Source organism: Pelodiscus sinensis, chromosome 8 (genome assembly GCF_052426305.1).
Source record: "Pelodiscus sinensis isolate ZL-2025 chromosome 8, ASM5242630v1, whole genome shotgun sequence".
In the NCBI taxonomy this organism is placed as follows: Eukaryota; Metazoa; Chordata; order Testudines; family Trionychidae; genus Pelodiscus; species Pelodiscus sinensis.
This window is the reverse complement of record NC_143059.1, coordinates 11,702,420-11,727,973: the sequence shown is the minus strand read 5'-3', so window position 1 is coordinate 11,727,973 and position 25,554 is coordinate 11,702,420. Positions and strand designations below refer to the sequence as shown.

Genomic DNA, 25,554 nt, shown 5'->3' with positions numbered 1-25,554 from the left:
CCCAGCATAACTAACTTACTGGAAAATGGAATTACGTTCACTGGTGAAGCACATGTACAAAAACCCGACCACTAATACACTATTCTCAGAGCAACCATCCAAGTCCCATTCTCACGGCCACCAGCACCTCTCCAAGAGAACTGGGCACGTTCAAGAGACACACCAAGCTTCTGGGAACAGAGAAAGGTGTTTATCATACCTGAGTGGGAACTGGAGTTTCCATTCCAAGGAAAATGTCACAATTTTGGAAAAGATACAAATGTTTCCGAACGGGAGTTTATGAAAAAGAATTCCATTTCAAGGGAATCAGAATGGAATTGTTATAAAAAAAAATCAGAGATGATTGGGGAAAACCAGGCAGCCAGGGAGCCTGCTCACCTGGTAAGTGGGCAGTCTGATTTCTTGCTAGCCATGTACCCACTGGCAGGAAGGAGGCAGCAGGCTGACCAGTCAGCCAGCCTGCCTACCTGGTTTCCAAAGAGAAACGTGATGGGGTCACCACATTTCCATGGGAGATTTCAATTCCATCAAATCAGCATTTTCTGATGGGAAACATTTTCTCCTAGAAATTTTTTTGACTAGTGCTGGTATTTAGGAATCACCTTAAAGCAAGCATTCCAGGCAAAACAAGTACTCCTAGGTGATCTCCTTCTGGGAAGGACACAGGACAGGGAGAACACACTGCCATGGAACCTGCCTTGTGCAAACTCTGTCTGACAGAGCAGCTGACCTAATCTTTTGGTCCACTTCAGAGTAGGACCAAGTCAGACATTTCTGACTGTGTAGGACATCCTGCTGCTTTTGTTCACCCACACTTCAAAGGGGGCACTAGGGATTTGGATCCACAGTAGGCCTCTGTTAACATTTTTGTGCAGGTCAAAAGATTCACAGAGGTCATCCTCAGAAGCATCCAAGCAAAATACTAACTCTGCCAGCTCAGTCGGGCAACAGGATTTCCAGAGGGCCCCACCTAGAACAGATGTCATTTAATCACAGCCACTCTGCTGAAACGACTTTTGTAAATTTTTCCTGTGTGTGTTAATTTTCCCTCATCAAAGAATAATGCTTTACTTTATCCAAGAATCTTCAACCACTTTACAAGCATTAAGTAACTCCGAGAGTCCTGGGAGGAGTATCCAGTTCCAGCTGGAATCTGAGAGGTGGAGAGGGTTAAATGTGTTGTACTCAAAGTTACACAGGAATTCTGGGGCAGAATCCAGATTAAAGCCCAGCCGAACCCAAACCGTAGTCCTATACACTAACCACTGCCCCCAACGAATACAAGCTAGCCCCATTAGTCAAAAATATGAGCGGTAACAGATAGCTAACTTTTAATAGGATTGCAACTAAGTCTTCAAGTTTTCTTTGGCATGGAAATTTTCATGCACTACAGTATCAGAGGCAAATATCATGATCCAGGTTAGGAATTTAAGATGGCTGCAAAACTTGTGAATGTAATGCCGTGAGCCCCCGATTAGGTCCAACTGTACTTTTTTAGACATTAGGCAGGAAGAACAACTAGTAGAGGCAGCGTTGCTTACTGAGAAGAGCACTGGAGCTGGAACTCAGAAAGTCTGGGGTCTATTCCTGATTCTGCCACCAGCCTACAGGGTGACTTTGGGCAAGTCATTTGATCCCTATGCCTCAGTTTCTCCTTCTATAAAATGGGGTAATAATACAAATCTCCTTTTTAAACTCCTTTGAAATCTATGGATGAAAAAACCTAGAGACATTAACCATCAACATCCCTGCCCTAGATAGACTCCTAAGGGAGTAATACACATCCACACCCTCATTTCTGCCTCATGCTCCCAGGCAGAAACTTACTTACAAATCCCTCCTTTTCTTGCCCCATTCACCTATCATCAGGATTGGAAGTGCCTCAGCACATTCCATTCAAGCTCAGTATAAATAAATACAAGAGTAAAAAGTGGGGGAAGCTTGGCTTGCAGCCAGCTTGCCTGGGTAACTGGACCCTTTGTGGAGTTTGAAGGGTGTTTTTAAAAAGAGGAAGGAAAGAGATCAGCTTAAGAATCTTGGCTCAGCCTTGGAGTATTTCCTCCCAGCTCTCTGGCTAAACCTCAGCACAAAAGTCTGGGCTGGGGCGTCTATGCAAACCAAGGAGAGACTCTGAATTGCTCCTCTCCTCTGATTAGGAGAGCCATCCCCAGAGGTCGGAAGGTTTAAAACCATGCTTTTCGTTTGGGCTCTGGCTTTTATTTTAGTGCTGCAGGAGCAAGACTTTTCAGGTAAGTGATTCCAAGCTGGCAAGGCACAGACTGGAGGAGAATTAACTTCTTGGGTGAAGGGTTTGCAATGGGGGGAAAGTAGATCATCTCTCTGTAAAGGTGCTGAAAGCAAGTCAAAGAGGATTTTATGTGATGTGGACACAGGTAGTGTTTGTTTGCAAAGCATGATGCAAGTATGTTTTATACATGAGAGGTTCGTATTTGATGCTGTTAAAATACATGTGAGCTTAGGGCTCTGATTAGAAATGTTATAGAATAGAAGATGTTCCATCACTCATGCAACACACCCTCAGTGAATTTTTGCAGAAGTTTAGATCTACTTCCCCATGCTGTTTCTAATCCCCTGCATGTTTATAATTACAGTTGTGGCAATCAATTAGTAATATACGTACAAAACCATCTTGAACTGACTCCATCAGAGCACTGAGAGATCAGTGTCCCGGGAGAGCAGTTCTCAAAAAAAAAAATCCTACTTTAAGTTTCCCATCAGTACAGTACTAACAAGTTCTGTTTCTGGTACTGTTGCAGTTATGGACTTATTTGTTCCTGAGCTATCTAAGCCCATAACTCTTAGCAGGCAGATACTACAGTAACGGTGAGCCAAGAATAAAAATGTAGGCAGACCGTACAACACTGGTATATCTGTTTACTTTTTATTAGTAGAACATCCAGTTCTGGGCTATCCTCTAATGAAATTGCAGTGGCTTATATGGTGAGTGCTGAAATCAATTTTCAATCAAAATTTCCATTTGCTGGTTCAAGGTTTTACAGTCCCCATATAACCAGAAACTTGGCATTGCTAAATGCTTGTTTTATGTGTTGCTAATAGCTAGACCCCATCGTTATTTTACCTCTCCTGTTACTTTTTGACAAACCTGAACATTTGGATTTTATGTCAAAGCAGCAGGTTTTCTTTACAACCAAAACAGTTCCTGAAAAACTAGCGGTACCTTCTCCCTCCCAGACTTAGGCCAACCTTCACTGTTGCGGTAGGAGCACGATGATTCTAGCAGGAAAACATTTTTCAGTGTCATGCTAGCTTTCAGACCAGATCGGGACACTGTAACTTTCCTTCGCTCAATCCGAGCTTGTTAGCCTTTACTGCATTTTGTGGCTTGCAAGGAGGTCTGGCTGCAGAACCACATTTGCATTTCATGAAAAGAAAAGAAAAAGAAAAGAAAAGATTCATTTTGGAATCTGTTTTAATTCAGATCCAAACAGACCTGAGCGAGGCCAATAGCCCAGAATAGCCAATAGACCCCGGGACTGATTTGGAGCAGGAGTTTAAACCTGGCGCTTCCACATCCCAAGTGAGTGCCCTAATTGCCAGGCTGTGGGTATTGTAGGTCCTCTCTCTCCTCCCAACCTGAGAAAGTTGTGTCTAAACTAATACACCTCTACAAATGAGAGTTTTCCACCACACACATGTGCGTCTGAAAAATTCTCAACCAGCTCTACTGCCAAGTGGCTTGAAGACGACTGGTAGCGTGGAGTCCCCTACGGTAACAAGGTGCGCCCCCTTTAAAGGCTGTGCTTCGCTCTGGTTGGCAGGGCTATTTAGTGGAGTTTGTCTGCTGCCAGGCTGTACGAGGTGATGTGGTGCACGGCAACAGAACAACTGCTTAATTCAGCTTGTTCAAGTACTCCAGCCTCACACCCAGAGCTGGGATGCTCTATTGAGTGCTCAGTGGGCAGGGTGCCTGAGTCTTTGAGAAAGGAAAAAACTGCTTCAGACCCATGTATTCCTGCATGTCATCTTACAATTGCCCAGTGACGTGCTTTGCATCCTGGAGTCTAAACACTCCACTGAATAGATTACTCAGGTGTAGAATCAAATCCATAGTTAAAGTTTTAAGAGTGTTTCCGCTGTAGCCAGATTTTTGCCTTCTATCCCTCACCATAATAAAATCAGTGGTGAGTTAGCTCACGTTCCCAGTCATGGACATTTAATCTCCATCTGTAAATCCAGAGGCACTGTAATCCCCCACACAGAGATTACAACATGTGCAGGTGTAACTTTTGGTAGTGTTTGCTTCCCTGCCTTTCCCCTAGAACCTAAAAAACACCAACGCCCCCAGCAAAGCACATGGAGACCCAGAATTCAGTCACTGACGATTTTCAGCAAAGATTGCATAGGGACAATCTCCCCACAATCACATTTTTTAAAATCTGAATTAATTCCTTTAGTACCGCAACATAGTCACTTAATTTTTACAACAGAACAGGATTACTTTATAATCCACATGCACTGTCTCCGTAGTCATACATACATTCAATCTAAATAAGTGAGAGACTCAATGAGAACTCACTCGCAGTTCCCAAAAACTAAGGAGTGCACTCTCAATTGCAGTCTTTGGTCACCAAAATCTATACAGCCTGCCAAGTCTAAAGCACTGCAACGATATCTTCTTTCCTCGTGCTTGTAGTAACCTCCATGCAGGCAGACTCTTCCTCTGTTGAAATCACTCAGTTAGCTAGTCCCCTAACTAGTTAACCAGCCACTCAGTTTAAGTATGTACCTAAAAGAACCCTGCTGCAAATTACTTCACAGTTAGGGGGAAACAGCCAGCTTTCTGCTGCCATGGCTCAGCTTCTTCCAGCCCACACGGTCTTTTGTGGAACTGAGTCTTTTTGTGCCTTGACTACTTGTCCACACAGAGTCAGAGCTGAACTACAGGGACCTTAATGAGCCTGCCCCCAAACTGCCACACTCAATGCCAGAAATGTGTGAAGCGCTAATTGTGCATCTGCCTCGCAACGATGACCCAGCCAGTCCCTTCCTATGCCCATAGATCTCTCTGAAGTGGTATCTTCCTATTGGGCACGGGGCTACCCAGGCATTGGTATCTGGAAGCTCTGATGGGGGAGAGAAATGGAAGGCAGCACAATAGGGAAAGTCTGGATACAGGTAGGAGAAGAAGATAAAAAGAGCATAAAAATTGAGTCAGACCAACATTTCGTTGAGCTCCGTATCCTGTCTTCTGACTGGTTACTTCATAAGAAATGAACAGAACAGGCAACCATCCAGTGATCCATCCTCTGTTGCCCATCCCCAACTTCTGACAAACAGAGGCTAGAGCCCCTCCAGGGGATCCCTGCCCATCCTGGCTAGTAGCCACTGGTAGACTGATCTTCCATGAACTTGTCTTATATGAACCTTGTTACAGTCTTGGCTTTCACAATATTCCCTGGCAAAGAATTCCACAGGTAGATTGTGTGTTGTATGAAGAATCAGAGATCTAAAGAAGGGGTCAAAGTAGGATTGGGCTCTTTACCAGATTTTAAAAATCCCTCTAGATAATAATCTTCAGAGGGGTAGCCGAGTTAGTCTGTAACTGGAAAAAATGTAAACAAAAAACAAGTGCTGCTAGACTATTGGTTGTTTTTCCTATAGATAATATTTAGTCCTGCCATGAATGCAGGGGACTGCACTAGATGACCTCTTGTGGTCCTTTGCAGGCCTATGAGTCCATGAAAAAGCTCATGTCCCAGACATTACATTCTATGAAGTAGAGTTTATAAACTACCTTGACTCCAAAGGAAGCCAGGGGTCAGGCGGACTTTAATAACCCCGTACTGTTTGACTATACAGGCAGTCCCCGGTTTACGTACAAGATAGGGACTGTAGGTTTGTTCTTAGTTGAATTTGTATGTAAGTCGGAACTGGTACATATTGTAGGGGAAACTCTAGCCAAACATTTCTCCAGGGCTCAGTTTTATTCTCCCACACCTCACTTCCCTCAATCCTTTATTCTCAAGCTGAGGTGTCTGCTGAGAAAAGCCGCTCCGCGTCTCCCTGGTCTGCTGGGGGGGGGGGGGGGGGGGGGGGGCGCTAGCTTCGCGTCTCCCTGGTCTGCTGGGGGGAAGCAGCTAGTACGGGGTTGCCTCACCCCGTTTGTAAGTAGGGATCCGATGTAAGTCGGATCCATATAACCCGGGGACTGCCTGTATTTATAAACTCTAAGGCTACGTCTACACTGTCAGCTTCTTGTGCAAAAACTGTTTTGCAGAAGAGTTCTTGCGCAAAAATTTTTCCACAAGAGCAAGTCTACGCTGCCATGTGCTTTTGCGCAAGAGCATCTATGGCAGTGTGGACGTTCTCTTGCTCTGATGGCCATTTTAGCCATAGGGATTTCTTGCACAAGGAATTCATGTTGCCTGTCTACACTGCCCTCTTGCACAAGAGCTCTTGTGGAAGAAGCCCTGTTTTACGCTAGACTGTAAATTTACTTGCGCAAGAATGCACGTGCAGTGTAGACACCCGGCAAGTTTTTGCGCAAGAACAACTCTTCTTGTGCAAGAAGCCACCAGTGTAGACGTAGCCTAATTGATCTGCTCCTCGAGAAAGAAGCATTGGGTTTAAATGCTGGAAACTTGTATTACACTGAATCTAAGGTCCTACTTACCTAGCAATATTGAAAAATGGCAGATTCTGCAATATTAGGCTTCCACTGCATTTTTGACAGCAGGAGCCCTGCCATGCGTGGAGCTGACAGTGGGAGCCCCAGGCAGCCAACAGTGGAATAGAGCAGAAAAGTTATAATAGGCTTCATTTCTGCAGATAAGGTCTAGTGTTACTTTTCTCCAATTTTCCATGGCTTGTCCGCAACTCAGATGCACTTTTTTGACAAGCATCCTACAGTTCAAGCAGCGCATTGAATACACCTTACCAGAGACATCCTTGGTGAGCTTAAACACAAAAAAGAAGCTTACAAGAAGTGAAAACTTGGACAGATGACTAGGGAGGAGTATAAATATATTGCTTGAGAATGCAGGGGAATTATCAGGAAGGCAAAAGCACAACTGGAATTGCAGCTAGCAAGAGATGTGAAGGATAACAAGAAAGGTTTCTACAGGCATGTCAGAAATAAGAGGGTCATCAGAGAGGGTGTGGGGCCCTTACTGGATGAGGGAGGTAACCTAGTGACAGATGATGTGGAAAAAGCTGAAGTACTCAATGCTTTCTTTGCCTATGTATTCACGGATAAGGTCAGCTCCCAGACAAATACATTAGGCAACGCAGCATGGGAAGGAGGTGGACAGCTAAACATACACAAATCCATGGGCCAGGATTTAATGCATCCGAGGGTACTGAGGGAGTTGGCAAATGTCTTTGCGGAGCCTTTGGCTATTATCTTTGAAAACTCGTGGAGATCAGGAGAGATCCCGGATGACTGGAAAAAGGCAAATGTAGTGCCCATTTTTAAAAAAGGGAAGAAGGACAATCCAGGGAACTACAGACCAGTCAGCAGTACCTCAGTCTCCGGAAAAATCATGGAGGGGAATCTCAAGGAATCCATTTTGAAGCACTTGGAAGAGCGGACAGTGATCAGGAATAGTCATGGATTCACGAAGGGCAAGTTGTGCCTGACCAATCTGATTAGCTTCTATGATGAGGTAACTGGCTCTGTGGATGTGGGAAAGTCAGTGGATGTGATATATCTTGACTTTAGCAAAGCTTTTGATAGAGTCTCCCACAATATTCTTGCCAGCAAGTTAAGGGAGTATGGATTGGATAAATGGATTGTAAGATGGATAGAGGGCTGGCTAGACTGTCGGGTCCAGCGGGTAGTAAGCAACGGCTCGATGGCAGGTTGGTGGTCGCTTTCTAGCGGAGTGCCCCAAGGATCTGTTCTAGGACCGGTTTTGTTCAACATCTTTATTAATGACCTGGATGAGGGGATGGATTGCACCCTCAGCAAGTTTGCAGATGACACTAAGCTGGGGGGAGAGGTAGATACACTGGAGGGCAGGGATAGGATCCAGAATGACCTGGACATATTAGAGGATTGGGCCAAAAGAAATCTGACGAGGTTCAACAAGGACAAGTGTAGAGTCCTGCACCTGGGATGGAAGAATCCCAAGCATTGTTACAGGCTGGGGACCGAATGACTAAGTAGCAGTTCTGTAGAAAAAGGACCTGAGGTTACAGTGGATGAGAAGCGGGATATGAGTCAACAGTGTGTCCTTGTAGCCAAGAAGGCTAATGGCATAATGGGGTGCATTAGGAAGAGCATTGCCAGCAGATCCAGAGAAGTGATTATTCCCCTTTATTCGGCTCTGGTGAGGCCACATCTAGAATATTGTGTCCAGTTCAGGGCCCCCCACTATAGAAAGGACACATTGGAGAGGGTCCAGCGGAGGGTGACCAAAATGATTAGGGGGCTGGAGCACATGACCTATGAGGAGAGGCTGAGGGATTTGGGTTTGTTTAGTCTGCAGAAGCGAAGAGTGAGGAGGAATTTGACAGCAGCCTTCAACTTCCTGAAGGGAGGTTCCAAAGAGGACGGAGAAAGGCTGTTCTCAGTAGTGAGGGATGGCAGAACAAGGAGCAATGGTCTCAAGTTACAGTGGGGGAGGTCCAGGTTGGATATTAGGAAAAACTATTTCACTGGGAGGGTGGTGAAGCATTGGAACGGGTTCCCTAGGGAGGTGGTGGAATCTCCATCCCTAGAAGTTTTTAAGTCTCGGCTTGACAAAGCCCTGGCTGGGTTGATTTAGTTGGGATTGGTCCTGCCTTGGGCAGGGGCTGGACTTGATGACCTTCCGAGGTCTCTTTCAGCTCTATGATACCTTATTTATACCACATTGAACAACAGGAAAACCATCTGTCTTCCAGAAGATGTATCTACAGCAAGCTCTCAGGAGCAGCTAGACAATAGCTGCAAAGACATAACTTGCTCCCATGGTACAGTCATATTTCCAGTACAAGCTACCTATTCACACAAACAGTCCATACAAATGACATTCAGTAGGTAGCTGACAAGCTACCCCCAGTGCCTTCTGGCATGAGGAGCTCCATCAGCTTTCACTTTCCTATCTACTAGATCCAGATGGAGAGATGTCTCCTTATCTACGGTGAGAAAGAGAGGCTATGAAACCAATTAGTTAAGCAACTGCTTAATGAAATACGTGTTCCATCTTTCTTAGGGGGCTTTTAAATTCAGTTTCTTAAAAAAAAGGAATCAATAAATCAAGTTTAGTTCTATTATATGTCCTAAGCAGCAGCAACTAATAATATAGGGTATAAGGAGTAAAAATGGCATTTGACAATGATTTGGCTAAGTAATGAGAAAATTGGTTGATCTAACCATTCAAGTCTTCAGATCAAAGCACAAACAGAAAAATAGTTCTTGTATTCAGTCACAATCTTGTGTCAATTGGCTGTCAGCTTCGGCGTTGCTAACCCAACACAGGAAAAACAAACTCGATCACAAAACATTTTGATCCATTACTCACGTTCGCAGTGACCAAAGTTTTCCTTCCTAAAGGATCTATGGTAGTCAATCCCCATTACATTACCTTTTTCCTAATTCACAATGCTAGCCTCAGGACATGATTAGCACTCCTAACTAACATACTCCTACAGACTGAGAGCAGTTCAGAAAGCTTGCACTCTTGGTTTCCTTTTATATCTATATGTGCCTAGGACTTGAATGACTGAGTGAAACCACTGGCTATGGCAGACACATTTATACTATTCTACTAGCACTGTTACCTGGTGTTGCTCAGGTCCTTAAGAAGGGTCTCAGGGCAGGGACTTGTGTATGGAAGGGGGGGTTCAGGGCAGAGGTTGGAGGGTGTTGGAGTAAGGGCATGGGTAGGGGGGCTCATGTGGGGAGGGCAGGTGCAGGACTGAGGAAGGGTTTAGGGCAGGGGGTGTGGGAGCTCACTAGGGCCACCTACAATGGTGGGAGTGGCGCTGTTTGGGTGATGGTGGGTCCTTAGGGCCACCCGCAGCAGTGAGGGTAGCAGTGCCAGGATGGCAGCAGGGGCTCCCTGAGGCAGCTCTCCGTGGCTGGCAGCAGCTGCACTGCATGTCTGGGTGCCCCTACTCAGCCCTGTGGGCTTGCATGCCCAGGATTGGAGCAGGGTTTCTCTCTGGCCCTTGCCATACGTGCTGCTGTCGGCCATCAGCGGGCTCTGAGGCCAGAGGAGTTGCACGGGAGGCGCACATGGTGGGAGGGAAGCCCTAGGCCCCAGCAGAAGCTGGGAGGGGCCTTCAGTTGCATAAGGCCCCATAGTTTGTAAGGAGGCCCTGCACTATGGTGTCTGGAAGCCAACATGGTGGGGGAGGGGGGAGGGGAAACCCTGGCCAGCACCAGCACAAGAAACTTACTCAGGGACAGTGGCCTGGGTAGTAACATGCAGAGTCCCTCCCCCAGCCAGCTACCATATTACTGGTATAGCCACCTCCCTGTGGTCACGGCAGTATAATTGTTCCCCCAGGCTCGCTATCCCCAGTGGTCACTCTGCCGTATTGCTGTCTCTCCGATCAGCCCCCTCCCTTTCTACGTTATGGAAAACAATAGGATTTCAGGCACTGCCTGTTTTCCTGGCACAACCAAACCCTGACCTTGCTTTAAGTTAGGAGAAGAGGAAGCTGCCTTCCAAATTTGGTGACCCTGACTCTTCCCATTTAGGAGTTCTTGAACACACACACAGATTCACAGACAGATGCACATTTCTAAAATACAGAGCTAGTTAATCTTAGTTAACAGAACCGTATTCTGTTTTAAAGCTACTTTACAACAATCTTGATTGGAACTGGTTAAAAAACAAGACACCCTGTAACTCTGACAATCTGTAGAACATATACAAGCACATACATTTCCTTACTAATTAAATACTGTGTTTCAGGAAATGACCAATTAACTGATTTGGACCATCACCCATGAACAAGTCTGACGTTACTTATCACCAGATCTTTGTTTAGTCAGCAGCTTTCAGCCCAGTTACTGTATCAAGTGCAGAGAAGGATTAAACACAGGTTTAATCTTTTCTTGGTGTGCTGGCAGACCACTTATCTCTCTGAAAAACAGAAACACAGTTGAATGTAACACACTTCCATGGGGAGGGGCAATCAGGACAGCTGTCTCGGGACCCAGTGATTAAAAAGGGCCCAGGGCTCCTAGCCACCAACACCCCATATTTCTAGGTGCGTAAGTTGAAGAACTTTTCCTAAACCCATTCTCATCTCCCTACTACCTTAAAGGAGACAGTCATTATGGGACGCTTGTGCTACGTGTCAAAAATAGAAGGATCCTTCTGTTATATACACACACACACACACACACACACACACACACACACACACACACACACACACCCCTATTATCTGCACCAGTTACACCCTTCCTCTCTCCTGTTGTTTTAGTCCCACTTCCCCTCCACCTTTTGGATATTTTCAAGCTCTCACGCTTGCCATCTGGTTCCTGTTTTAGGCTCACTTGTCTTTCATTTAGCGCACAGTCTGCTCCTTCTTCAATTTGATACTTTCCTCGCTCTCCCCTCCCCACCCACAGCTTCTGGAGCGGAACACAAACCTGGTAACATTTCAGAGCCACAGGGATAAGGAAGCAAAGCAGAGCAAGTGTTGCAGAGTCCTAGATTTGAATGTCAGACGAGAGCATTATGAGCATTCTAGCCACAGAATGATCATTCAGGCCCACAGAACCTCACCCAGTAATTTCTGCATCACGCCCATAACTTCTGTTCAGGGATAGCATCTGTGGTTAGAAAGCTCTGCAGTTTTCATTTAAAGGCTGCAAGTAATGGAGAAACCACCACTTCCCTAGATAAATTGTTTCAATGGTTAAGTGTTCAGACTGTTACAAATCTGCACCTTATTTCTAGTCTGAATATGACACGCTTCATTTCCAACAGTTGGATCATATTATGCCTTCTTTTAGATTGAAGAGTTAGTTACTATCAGAAATGTCTTGGCCATGTAGCTAGCTGGAGGCTGCATTTGCTTATCCCTCATACTAAATCAAGTTATAATGAAGTTTGGAGTTTTTGTGCAGTAAATACAGTTATCTAAAGCTTTCCACTTACTGGCAGGGGATGGATAACATGACCAGAAATTGAATGGCAAACAGAGAGAGTATGTATGCAAACAGGTACGTATTTAAAGGCAGACAGGTTTGGAAGATGCTCACTCCATGGATCAGAGTGTGCTCTGCATGTAATATATTTTTACTGGAGTCAATGACATTGCTGATCTTAATCGTTTCATCCCCAGGGGGATTTTTCTTACTTGAACAGCTCCACTCCACCTTTGGCTACAGTCCAACAGTAAGGCCAGCTGCTAGATGAGAATTTAAACAGAAACAATTCAGCTTTGACATATATTCTCTGTTTGATTATTAATGGATTAGATGTTGATTTAAGTATGCAATTAACCACCTACGCCTAAAGATCTACTCCTGGGTGTGGACAGCTGTTGAGCAAACTTCCCTTCCCACTAGCCTTCTGTGGGCAAATAATCAGGCTAGACTAATGTTCCCTCTAGTTTTTTGCCATCTGTGTGTGGAATAAATTTTATGTGCACTGTGCTCTACTAGCAGAAACAAGTGCTGCCCAAGTGCTCAGCTTATAGGGAACAGTAGTCTTGACCTACTGTTACTACCTACTCATAGTTCTGCGTGTGCTGCAAAAGGCATTTGCTTTAGAATTAGGACAGATGTTCCCAGGGCTAGACTACAAAGGTCTTTTACTTGTGAGTTGAATCAATATGATGACATGGACCAATGATGAATCAATATGGAACACAGACCCTAGGAGTAACACAGGGCGTTTCTTCACTAAAAAGGCAACTCACCATAGATCTCAGTAGCCATCCACTATTAAAAGGCAAGGGTCTGTCCTGTAGGGGTATAAAAGACTACTAGATTAGAATCCATCCCAAATTACTGTTTCTTACCTACACTTCCATAAAAGAAATAGGGTATGTCTACACTACCCCACTAGTTCGAACTAGCGGGGGTAATGTAGTCATCCACAGTTGCAAATGAAGCCTGGGATTTGAATTTCCCGGGCTTCATTTGCATGAAGCCGGCCGGCGCCATTTTTAAATGCCGGCTAGTTCAAACCCCGTGCCATGCGGCTAGACGAGGCGTACAGCTAGTTCGGATTAGAAGCCTAATCCGAACTAGCTAGTCCGTGCCGCGTCTAGCCGCGCGGCACGGGGTTCGAACTAGCCGGCATTTAAAAATGGCGCCGGCCGGCTTCATGCAAATGAAGCCCAGGAAATTCAAATCCCGGGCTTCATTTGCAACTGCGGATGACTACATTACCCCCGCTAGTTCGAACTAGCGGGGTAGTGTAGACATACCCATATTTATTAGCAGTTGATTTTGAGATTGACCAATTTTCTGCTCCCTCTGTTGGTTACCACACAGGGAATTTATAAAGTTACTCAGCTCATTGGCATAAACAGCAAAAGAGAGATTTTGACCAAGAGAAAGGGAAAGCAGACAAGGACAGCATAATGCCTGCAGCAGCCTTTAAAGTTTCCAGTTGCATATACAATGCTCACAGAAATTGGAAGTAACTTGTGGTATACATGAATGTAGTTCCCTGTAGCTGCAAAAAGACTGCTTTTTTAACTTAATTAAGACCTTTTTCTTAATTAAGACCCCCTACATTAAAATAGTTTGACTATTTAACAATTTGAACATTAACAGGTCGACATTCAGAGGGAGTCGTTTTGGTTTTAAGCGCCTGCTTAGCATTTAGCTTGTGAGAAGCAGACTGCATTCCATATGTTTGGGGACTTTGAGTATATTCAAACTGCTGATTTTCTTTCCAGATTGAAACACGATTGCAAAATATCTGATGGATCTAATTTTCTAAGTAAATACAACTGTGTGGAAGACAATTGTTGTGTCAATATTTTGTCTACACCGCACAGTTATTTCGGAATAAGCTATTTACACTGCAGGAAGCCTCAAAATTAATCTGAGGCAGGCTTCCCTAATGTAGACGTGCTATCTCGATTTAGAGTCCCAAGAGGAATAATTTAGAATGGCCCTGGTGAGGAGCTATTTCGAAATAACAGAAATGGAGCGTCTACACATGCCTTATTTCCAAATAGCTATTTTGGAATAGGCGTTATTCTTCATAGAATGAGGTTTACAGAAGTTGGAATAAGCCGTCCGTTATTTTGAAATTATTTCGAAATAATGGAGTTGCTGTGTAAACGCTCGCATAGTTATGCTGGAATAACAGCTGTTATTCCGAAATAACTTTGCTGTGTAGACACACCCTTGGAGAATAGCCTGACAATCAGAGGTCAATCTCTCTCACACGCATCCCTAAATTTCCAAGAGTGACTAATGATTTTGAGTGCCCAATTTGAAATACTTTGCACCCACTGAAAACCAGGCTCCTTTATGGTGTCAAGTTCAGCATCTCCCCTCCCCCAGAAAATCACTTGTTATTTTTGAAAATGTAGACAGTGGTGTAAATGTACACAAAAATCTCTGTATTGCACTACAAAGAGAATTTAGTCCCGCAAAGTTCTTTATTATAAACTCTGCATAAGCCTCTCAGTAAAACAAAGCTTACTCCATTATCATACCCTTACATAACCATCAAGCTCCAAGTACACATGACTAATGAGCCTGTTTCATAACTGATCTGTGCGCAGTAGATTCTTAGAGCCACTAACCCACCTTTTACTTCTAGCTAAGATGGCATAAACATGTTCCTAGAGCATCAATAGTAGCAACAAAATATTAGTGACTATAGTTTTCTATATCCATTTGCAGACTAGTTAGTAGTTACCTACAGGCCAGATTCCAACAGTCCTTGCTCAGTGTTGAATTGGCATATTCTGTAGGAGTCTGTCCTAACAGCACCACCTATTGGTGAATTCAATGTAAACAAATAAAAAAAAAAACCTACCAAAAGTGGCCATTTTCATTCTTCATTAAAACATTGACTAGCTTATTTTAAAATAAAAATCAAATCACATTCTACATTAGAAAAAAATCATGCAGTTTCAGAAAATGTCTTCTTTTATAAGTCATACTCCAGCCTACTGGAAGGAGGGGTGGGGGTGGGGTGAGAAGTGAGAGCAGTAGATGTGATATCTACATTCCTGTGAGACTTTTTGATGGAGGCCCACATGACATGGGTCTAGATGAAGTCACTATAAAATGGGTGCACAATTGGTTGAAAGTGTGTTCTCAAGGAGTAGTTATCAATAGTTCACTGTCCACTCAGGAGACAGCATCTACTGGGGTCATACATAGGTCAATCCAATACTATTCAATATTTTCATTCAGGACTTGGGTAATGAAATGGCACGCATGCTTATACATTTTTTCATATGACACTAATCTGAGAGGAATTGCAGGCACTTTAGAGGACAGGATTAGAATTCAAAATGTTCTTCACAGATTGGAAAATTGGTCTGATATCAACAAGATGAAATTCAAGTGCAAAGGACTTCACTTAGGAAGGAAAAAATCAACTTCACAGCTACAAAATGAAGAATAACTGATTAGTCAGTCGTACTGCTAAAGAGGACCTGAGGATTACAGAGGATCAAAAGTTGAATAGGAGTCAATGTGATGCAGCTGTGAATTAAAAACCTATTATCATTCTGCAGTGTATTAACAGGGGCATCATGGCTGCGTCTAGACTGGCAAGATTTTTGTTCTTTTGTCTACACTGGCCGCAAGTATTTGCGCAAGAACACTGACTTTGTACTGTACAAAATCAGTGGTTCTTGCGCAAATACTCCAACGCTCCCACTCAGGGATAAGCCCTCTTGCGCAAGTATTCTTGAGCAAGAGGGCCTGTGTAGACAGCCAAGTTAATTTCTTGCGCAAGAAAGCCCGATGGCTAAAATGGCCATCGGAGCTTTCTTGCGCAAGAGAGCGTCTACACTGGCACGGATGCTTTTGCGCAAAAGATGTCTTTTGTGCAAAAGCATCCATGCCAGTGTAGACGCTCTCTTGCACAAATACTTTAACGGAAAAACTTTTCCGTTAAAAGTATTTGCACAAAATCTTGCCAGACTAGACGCAGCCCATACGTAAGACATGGGAAGTAATTGTTCCACTGTACTCCACACTGGTAACTTCTCAGTTGGGGACAAATTGAGGATAGTCTAGAGAAGAACAAAAATGACAAAAGATTTACAAAAACCTGACCTACGAGGAAAGAGTTAAAAAACGGGAATGTTTAGGCTTGAGACAAGACAACTAGGAGTTGATAGCAGTCTTCAAACATGTCAAGGGCATATGTGCAAAGAGAACAGCGATCAACTGTGCTCCAGCAAAGACAGAAAAAGTAGTAAAGGCTTAAGCTGCAGCAAGGGAAATATAAGTTTGATGTTAGAAAAAAAAACCCATCCTCATTGTGGAGGTAGTTAAGTACTGCAACAGGCTTTCTAGAGAGGTTATGGAAATCCCCATCACTGGAGAATTTTTAAAAAACAGATCAAACAGATACCTGTCAGGGATGGCCTAGATTTATTTGGTCCTACCCCAGCACTGGGGGCTAGATTGGATGATTGCAGAAGGTCCCTTCCAGCCAGATGTTTTTAGGATTCTGTTCAAGTGACCACTTTTAGGGTAACCTGTTCTATTGCAGCTCTTAGCCACTTTATAACTGTACTTAAATTCAGTGGGATATCCAACTGCTAATATATATGTTGTACCCGTTTCCCTTCCCTGCAACTTGTAATAGAGCAAAAGAGGGACAAATGGAAAAGGCAGTAAGCAAAAATGACATCTGAGGAAGACAAGAGGCAAAGCGGGACAATGGATAGGGCATTAGATTAAGCATCAGGAGCCAAATGGTTCTAATTCCAGTGACCTCAGATGAGTTTTTCCTCTTTGCCCATCTTCTCCTTACGCATTGCACGCTATATGGGGTGGCCCTATCAGCTTAGCTGGCATATAGTTAATACAATCTCTTGCTCTGAATAACTTTCCGATAGGGAACATTGCCAAACTTTTCTTCTGATGATTGTACACACATGGTTTCCAGGAAAGCCTATTCCCAAGAGAAGTACATGATAGTGTGGGGAGAGGCAAGGGATACTCAGAGATTTTAGATGTTGCAGGGAATGGAGGCTGCAGGTGTAGTAGGGGAGAACTTAAACAATGATGTGCATTGATCAGGATGCACAGGGAAATGAAAACAGATGCATGGGTGGATTTAAGTGGCAGGCTGCAACTTTATTAATTTAACACAGAAGAAGGGCCCTCTCTGCCCCTTCAGAGCCGGCATTTAAGTGAATCCAGTGCAGGTTTACATATTTTCAGGTTTATAGGAAACGTACCATATAATCTAGGGATAGTCAATAGGCAGACCAGAGACCAAATCTGGACCACCAAATGCTTTTGAATGGACCCCAATAGCTTTTTATTTACTTATTTTCTCAGGAGACTAAATATCGGCCAAGAAATCTGGACCTGGACAAAATAATTGACTGCCTCAGATATACCCCATGACTCCGTCCCCCCATGAGGGGAACAAAGAGCCCAAAAGAAGGACCTCCTCAGTCAGCAGGCCTTCAAGACTTGCATTTGCCCACAGGCCAAGGGTCTGATGGTGGTCTTATTTCTGGGAGCTAGCTTCTCCCTGCCCTCCCCAGTATCATTTGAGCAATGATATTTTTCTTCTGCCTTCTGGCTACTCTCTCTGGTTCCCTCAGGCCTGAGGGCTGGTGCCAGGAGTAGCCACCAGATGTAAGGGCTGAGCCAACTCCCATACGTATTGACAGAAAAACGCCCAATGACTTCCATGTGTGTTAGACCAGGCCCTTGTATATAATAGAATGTGTCACTGTTACAAGATTCCTCTCTGCTCTCTCTTTCTTTTGTGTTTATCAACCACCTTCTGTATAGAAGTGTCTTAAAATTTGTTCATTATTATTGGTTTATAATCATGGAGTTTAAAGCCAGACAGAACCACCAGATCTTCTAGTCTGACCTCCCACAGACTACCAACGCCCACATGCTAACCCCAACATCGGAAAGGAGATCCACACTGCCCTAGGTCCTGGACAATCCCGTGCCAATGACCTTACAATCTAAACAGACCAGACGTGTGGGGCGAATTCATTTGCTGAAGATCTCACAGCAGATCAGTGGCAGAATTAGAAATTGAACCCCCACCTTCCAGCTCGCACCCTTCTACACAGAAGGGTCCTTCCACCTGCACTCAGCATTCCTAGCTGAAATGCTTGGCTACATCTAGACTGGCATGATTTTCCGCAAATGCTTTTAATGGAAAAGTTTTCCGTTAAAAGCATTTGCGGAAGAGAGCATCTAGATTGGCATGGACGCTTTTCCGCAAAATCACTTTTTACGGAAAAGCATCCGTGCCAATCTAGACGCGCTTTTGCGCAAAAAAGCCCCGATCGCCATTTTAGCCATCGGGGCTTTTTTGCGCAAAACAGTACTGTGCTGTCTACACTGGCCCTCTTGCGCAAATGATTTGTGCAAGAGGGCTTTTGCCCGAACGGGAGCAGCATAGTATTTCCGCAAGAAGCACTGATTTCTTACAGTAGGAAATCAGTGTTCTTGTGGAAATTCAAGTGGCCAGTGTAGACAGCTGGCAAATTTTTCCGCAAAAGCAGCTGATTTTGCAGAAAAAACTTGCCAGTCTAGACACAGCCCTTGTGTACTGGGAGGCACCGTTCGTTAGTACTTTGCACCAATACCTACAAACCCTGTTAAAGCAGCAATGGATAAACATGAAAGAATTATGGAAGGGAATGCATGAGGAGATGGCTACATGACTGAATGAGTGCTGACAGACTCCTAGCCCACACCCAGCCTCTCAGAGGCTACCAACAGCACAAATAAAAAGTGCACTAATAGGAAGTGAAAGGAGCTCATTAGTGCCATCAATAAATCCCCCAAGTAAATTAGGAGGAAGAGCAGTGCAAACAATCACCACCACTAGTAAGCAAATAAATGAAGATTAATCACATTGTAAACAGCCCCACAGACACGCCATTTGTCAACGGAACATCATTTGTACAGGTCTTCATTATTTCTCCTCCCTGCTGTGAAATTAGCCTGACAGACACTTGCTCAACGGCAAGGTAGCATTGGCATCAGCAAACAGAGAGGTGCATCCCTTTGAGCAGTAGATGCAAACATGCAGACCTTTCCAGACCAGACTGCCTTTACAGAAATAGGTGACTCTGTACCAGACTATGTCTAGCTATGCCTCCTTGGCAATCAGAGCATTCGTTAGTGTAGATACAAGCATGCTAGGGAAAGCCCAGCAGCTGCTTATAACCCTAGGGCAGTGGTTTGCAATTTTTTTTTCTCATGATTCAGTTGAAGAAAATCGTTGATGCCTGCGACCCAACATGATTTGACTAGTCTGGGCCCCAGAGTGGGGGCTAAGGATGAGAGCTTTGGGGTACAGAAGGGGGCTCCAGGGCTGAGGCAGCTCCTGGTCAGTGGTGCAGCAGGGGTGTTAAGGCAGCTTCCTGCCTCTCCTGGCTCCCAGACCATGCTGCGCCCAGAAGCAGCCAGCAGCAGGTTCTAGCCAGTGAGAGTGCAGAGTTAGTGCTCAGGGCAGGGGCAGTGCGCCGAGCCCATGTGCTCTGTCTCCTCTTCCCCAGCTAGGAGCCAGGCCCATCGCTGGCTGCTTCTGGAGCACAGCACAGTCTGTGGTGCAGGACAGGCAAGAAGCTGCCTTAGCCCCTCCACTGCTCACCTGACACCCCCCCCCCCCCCCCCGAGCCAAAAGGAGACCCGGGGCCTGACATTCCATGCCCGGTACTAGGTCGCCTCCCGTAGTTTAAAACCCCCCCCGCTCTTGGACATGACTTAGGTGCTTAGTCCCATGTTTGTTTCACTGCATTCTCTGGCATGTCCAAAGGGCCCGTGGGTCACTACAGCTCCCAGCGGGACTGCCCGAGGAAAGGCGAGCTCCTGTGAGCAACGGCAAAGCCCCCGTCACGTCACTGATTGTTTCCACAGCTGCTGCCGACCCGGTCAGCGTGCCGCCTGGAAGTTCAGAGAGGAGCATCTGGTGCAATGAACACAACATAATCCATAAGCGCTTAGATGTGATTGAAGAGGTAAGAAAGGGAGCAGCTTGTCCAAACCACAGCTTGGTCTCCCCAGGCTGACCAAAAGGGTGGGCAAAAGGCCAGGCAAAAGGCCACATTCTCAGGTGTTTTTCATCCCTGGCTCAGTTTAGCTAGACCTTCCAGGTGGGGCAAGGAAACCTGCACAATTTGCTGCAGAACTAAATGCTGACGGCAAGAGATAAAATCTTGGCCCCACTACAGTCTACAGTAATTTTGCCATTGATTTCAGAGGAGCCAGGATTCCATCCCTAGTATAGCTCTAAGTAGCTGGACCAGAGCTTCCATAAACACCAGTGAGAGTCTGAAGATCAGACTGGATCAGAAAAGGAAGGAAAGGGAGGCCTCTTTCCTTGCAGCTGTTTAAATGGTTTGTTCATCCTACGTTACATCAAGAGTACATTTATAGTCCTTAATTCTTCATTACGCCCTGGAAGCACATTCCACACTGGAGTGGTGTGTCTCACGTGCGCACCTCAGAAGAAAGTTGCAGATTAGTTATGGTAACAAAGGCACCACCTCCAGGGAACCCCCTTTTGGCATGAGGTGGCCCTGCAACACCCCCACATCAGGGGGTTTGCATCTCTCCTGGGCCCTCAGAATTCAACCCACTTGAGAGCCCACAACACACACAGGCTTTGCCAATGTTCCTACGTTACGTTAACGCAGACAGAATCCTCCTGCCCCTCCTCAGCTCTCTCTTCCCCAGAGCACTGATTCTCCCCAAGCACAACCGGAACCACAGTGGGCTTCCAACTCCTCTGGGCTGCATGCTAGAGAAAACCAGGCCTCTAACCCTCCTCCCCAGAGCACTGACAGGATTTTCCCTCAGAGTGCCTTCCTGCCTGCAGGGCTACACCGCATCGCTCCCTGAAGGGGAGAGGTCACTCACCCCTTCCTCTTCTCTCTAGTCCTCTTCAGGAACAGTAGCCCCAGGCTTGGAGCCTGGCTTAGTTCCAAGGCTTACTACAGGAACTAGCCACACCCCTCTAGCTCATTCTGATAGGTCCAGCTCTACTGGCATCCTCCCTCTTTAAAAAAAACCAACAAAACTCTACAGCCAGCACAGGTGTGGCACGGCAGGGTCTGGCCCCAGGCCTGTAAGGGGCAGGGCACCCTGTTATTACCCATTGCTGAAGGATCATATTGACTTGCTGCATTCAACCCTTGATTAACTATTTACTGAGGCTTCACTTATTCACCCTTTACAAACTGTGTATAAAATGTGCCCATTACTGTCTTGCCGTGATGTAGAAAGCTCTTGCAATACAAGATATATGCTCAGCACCAAGTGTTTTCAATGAGCAAGCAGGGCTGGTACCTAACATGCCTCACCTTTCTGCAGTCCCTCCACCCAGCCCCTCTGGATCTAGCTTGCCCATTGGTTTTGTTTTCCTGGGTGCTCTAACAAACACACACATCCTTGTGAACCCTCCCTCCAAAAACCAACATTACAAACAGCCCTCTTTAGTGAACGGCTATGTTTAAAGTAAATCAATCAATCAACCAAGCATAAAGATTTAATCTCTTATGGCCACCAGAGGTCAGTATGACACAATAGATAACAAGTACAGGGCTTGAACTTAGGTCTAGCTAATGTCCTGAACCCCCATTTGCAGGTGTGGGCCTCTTTCTCCTCCACCCGATGCTGAGTTTCCTGCCTCTGTTTTTATTAGCAGGTAGAAAAAACAGTTGACTATCTAGAGTCAGAAGTGAAGTCATTACTGAAGGAAATCACTGAGATGGCATGGAATGCTCCCATTGCTCCTGGAACCCCCTTCATGGACATTTTTGATGGTCTGTACCTGCTAGGGATATTATGTAGTAAGGTCAGCTATAGCGTTTGTTACTCTACACCAGTATCTGATTTCTCTCCCTCCCCTCCTCGTCCCCACGTGTGGCCAAACATGGTCCTTTTAAAATTACTAGAATGATTATACTTTTGAACTGCAGAGGTTGGACACAAAAATGCATGAAGAGCATCTGCAAACACATAGGCCCAGAGAGGTGAAGTGACTTCCGCAATGTCTATCTGTTCTATACAAAATCTTCTACTGCACTCATCACCTAGGCAGCCAAGCACGCTCCAATCACGCATTAGGTAACGTGACTCAAACCCCGTGTGGTTTGTGTTCTCTCCCCAAAGCTGGGGGTAGGGCACGTGCAGGGAATATCGGGTTTTGCTTGGGTGGATTTTTTAAAAACATACACATAGCTGGGTGTTTTGAAAAGGCAGGTTGCAGAGGTGTGCAATGCACGAGCACACGGAACCCAAAGTTTATGATGGATCTTGGTTTGTGTGGAGCTCATGTTGCAGGTGCAGCACCCTGAGAAACCTGTCCTCAGGTCAGCAACCAGAGCTGGGTTTAGAACCAAGGGCTCCTGCCTCTCTGGCCAGTGGCAATTTGTTAAATCATGTTGCCTTTCCATTAACAACGCTTATTGGTCAGTCATTAATTCTCTTCCCTACATTAGCGACAATTCTGAAAAAGTTAGAAGGACTGTAGATTTAGGAAAGGCTCAATATATACTATTGTGGGAAGAAATTGTTGAATGGCCCAAGGATTGCGGGGACCTCCCTCTGTGACCCAATGAATCAGTAGAGTTTCTTTCATACTTCAAAGAACAAACAAGAGACAGGTTCTGCTAAGTGTCAAAAAGCTCAGACATGGGAAGTGTCTGTCTGATCTTCATATTACCAAAAAATAATACCAAATCTTTTCTCCACAGATGCCAGCTGAGCAGCAGAACAATGGATGAGAACAGAATTTAATGATGTTCTACAGTATGGTTGTGTCACATAGTTGCCCTTGGTTGCTTTAATAAGCCTGGTAGGATTTCTAGAGATCAAAGAGGGAGTAAGAAGTCAATTCCTTTGTGCTTTTGAATAAAAATAATTGCTTTTCACATATTGTTTTAAAGTTTTATCTTTTCTCACAAGCAGCCCCAGACTCATGCTTAACAAAACATGCATTTGGAGGGTGAGTGTCAAAGATTCTTGAAAAATCTCACCCTGATCCTTTTTCCTTATAACCTGGGCCAGCTCTCACCTGACTAACTCAACTACCACAGTCTTAGAGTCCAGGAAGGAGGTGTTACTCCTTTCTATCTAGAAATTCAGCTCTTGTTACCATTTGTCCTGGGTGAAGACAGGCTTTCAATTATGGTTTCCTTTCAGAATTTTCTTAAGGCACTGCTAGGCTGACAGGACAGAGCTAGGGGCGTTTTGGCATGAGCTACCAGCATGCACCTACCTTAGCCTGAAATGTGAATGGCACATCCTAAACTGGAAGTGAAGTCACCTTATTCTAACAGTGCCACGCTGCTTGCTGTGGAAAGGTGGAGCTCAACTGATGTGGAGGCCCACAACGAAGGCATTTGCAGCAAATAAAAATCAAAAGGCTGAAAGCCAAAGAGCTTCTGAGGTGAAGGTAAATTTACTCCCTCGTTGATTGTGAGGAAGGATTTAGTAGATAAAGGTTAAGACAAATTGAGCTGTAAAACCACAGTGGGCAAAGCAGATTTTAAAAGTTTGAAGCCACTTGCCTCCTGTCCCGTCATTAGGGCTCAGCCAGGCATCTCTCTGCAGAATACCACCGACAGGCATTTGCTTATGACGTTTCAAATCTGCATTTGGAAGGCCTGGGCTTCTCCCAGTGTAAACAGTGTGATCTCTCCTAGAAACAAGCGCCTGGCAGAGTTTTGGTAGAGAGGAGGGGAAAGGATAAAATCAGTTAACAGGGCTTTGCATTTTTTTTAAATCTTTCCCTCTGACAGCTCCAGATCACCTCCTATTCTCTTATAAATTTTGATATTTTCCTTCTTTGGGAATGATAAAATGAAGAGATAAGGAGCAGAGTAGAGAGATTTGCATATTTGGCACATAAGCAGTGATTAACCATAGTCAAACACCCACATCTAATCAGCACGTGGGATGTTGCATAAGCAAAGTAAAACAGAAATAGCTATGCACAATGAGCAAGACACTGATTGGCTAAGGCAGTTTTGTTTGTGAATAATACTTAATCAGTTCCAGCAGAGTATTTCCCAAGAACAGTGGTTTAACTGAGTCACAAAAAAGAAAAAAAAAAAGCACAGCATGATAGTAACAACAGAAAGGCATTCAGGGTGATTTAAAAGATATATGGCTTTAATTTTACAATCCTCTTTTAGACAAACATATTGATTTTAAGGCACAATCCACAACATTAACTGGAGAGGCCGAGTTTATATAGATGCTCCATTCTTGTGATATTTGCAGTGAAGCCTGAAGAGCAGAGCAGTTCTTCCTTAGAAAAAGAATATTTAATAAAACTTCTTATACAATTTAATTAGATGCAAAACAAACTAAGACCTGTTCCATTCATGCACACAAAATCATTGTTGTGTACAACAAATACAAGAAAATTCACACACAAAAAGAGAGACTCATACAATGTCCATACAATAGGAACCTCCAAAACAAAATCCAAGAAACCCCCAGTCATCCTTGTGGACAGTAACAAGACTTATTTTTTGTACCAGGAGATAAAATTATTGTAAGCTAAGGAAAATAATCTGTTATTCATGAACTAGAGAGTGATTAAAAAAATCTTGAGCAGTTTTTACAATAGCTAGATTTTTTTGTGTTTATTATATATTTTTGGATGAAAAAAGGGGATGATATGTAGAGCTAGTTTTACATACACTGTAACTTTAGGTAAACAATTCATGGCTTTTTTTTTGGGGGGGGGGGGGGGAACAAACCAACCAACCAAATCCAATATTGATACATTAAAGCGATAACAGAAAAGCAGCTGCTTTTTAAAAAGCTGAAAGCTCCACTTAGTCGTTTCCACCACACAACTTGAGCAGGATTTTCCGGTAGTCTCCTGAAGTATCACTCTAGCAACAAATACAAAGGGGAAAAAGAGTTAGGAAAGGAAGCCATCCAATTGTTACACTTCTTTTTTGTTTTTTATTTTTGGTGATGTACGGATCTGAAGATTTAGAACCATGGCAGCAACAAGGACTGTAGCAATGGCTAAAAATGGACTGAGGGGAGTTTTTAATAGAGGCACCTTCATTATTCTAGACTTCACATTTGAATTCCAAAGCCGCCCAAGCTCATAAAGAATTGACCTCAACCACAGTACAAGTCCATAGGAGTAAGATCTTTAGGATTTATCTAGTAAAAACTAGGGATGTTAAAGACCAGTCGACTACCAGCAAATACTTATCGGATAGTTAGTCGTCTAGTCGATTCCCCCCGCGCCTTGCTGCCTCTAGAGGCAGTAAATGTGGAGGGGGAGGGAAAGAAGGGGTATTTGAAAGCGGCAGCGCTGCATAGCTGATCCCTGGCTCAGCTGTGCGGCACGGTGTGCGTGGAGCCCAGGGTCAGCTGGGGACTCCCCAGCTGATCCTGGACTTCAGAACGGCATTTCCATGGAACCTGGGATCAGTTGGGCA

General features: G+C 44.6%; 2 protein-coding genes across 3 annotated transcripts in view; one reads left to right on the top strand and one right to left on the bottom strand.

Annotated features, from left to right (window-relative positions):
- The first annotated feature begins 1,855 nt into the window (after positions 1 to 1,855).
- PLAC9 (placenta associated 9) lies at positions 1,856 to 24,843 on the top strand. 2 transcript variants are annotated; one of them, XM_075934766.2, is made up of 4 exons: positions 1,856 to 2,249; positions 19,997 to 20,097; positions 21,783 to 21,935; positions 22,837 to 24,843. In XM_075934766.2, the coding sequence occupies exons 1-4, from the start codon at positions 2,192 to 2,194 to the stop codon at positions 22,864 to 22,866; spliced, it is 342 nt and encodes a 113-aa protein (XP_075790881.2). In that variant the 5' UTR covers positions 1,856 to 2,191; the 3' UTR covers positions 22,867 to 24,843. The 2 variants fall into 2 exon arrangements, with proteins under 2 accessions (XP_075790881.2, XP_006114471.3); XM_006114409.5 differs by having other exon boundaries at positions 1,867 to 2,249; positions 21,783 to 21,903.
- The window catches only part of ANXA11 (annexin A11), a 45,773-nt gene continuing 44,453 nt past the window's right edge, over positions 24,235 to 25,554 (bottom strand). Inside the window, exon 15 of the mRNA XM_075934765.2 lies at positions 24,235 to 24,990. Within this exon, the coding sequence (XP_075790880.2) occupies positions 24,931 to 24,990 (60 nt within the window). The 3' untranslated portion in view covers positions 24,235 to 24,930. The remainder of the gene's footprint in view (positions 24,991 to 25,554) is intronic.

Bases quoted from the DNA above. Each gene is read 5' to 3' on its own strand.
- PLAC9 (XM_075934766.2), top strand. From the start codon at position 2,192: ATGCTTTTCGTTTGGGCTCTGGCTTTTATTTTAGTGCTGCAGGAGCAA. The intron at 2,250-19,996 runs GTAAGTGATTCC...TTGTTTCCACAG, and splicing joins GCAGGAGCAAGACTTTTCAG to CTGCTGCCGACCCGGTCAGC. The intron at 21,936-22,836 runs GTCAGCTATAGC...TTTTCTCCACAG, and splicing joins TAGGGATATTATGTAGTAAG to ATGCCAGCTGAGCAGCAGAA.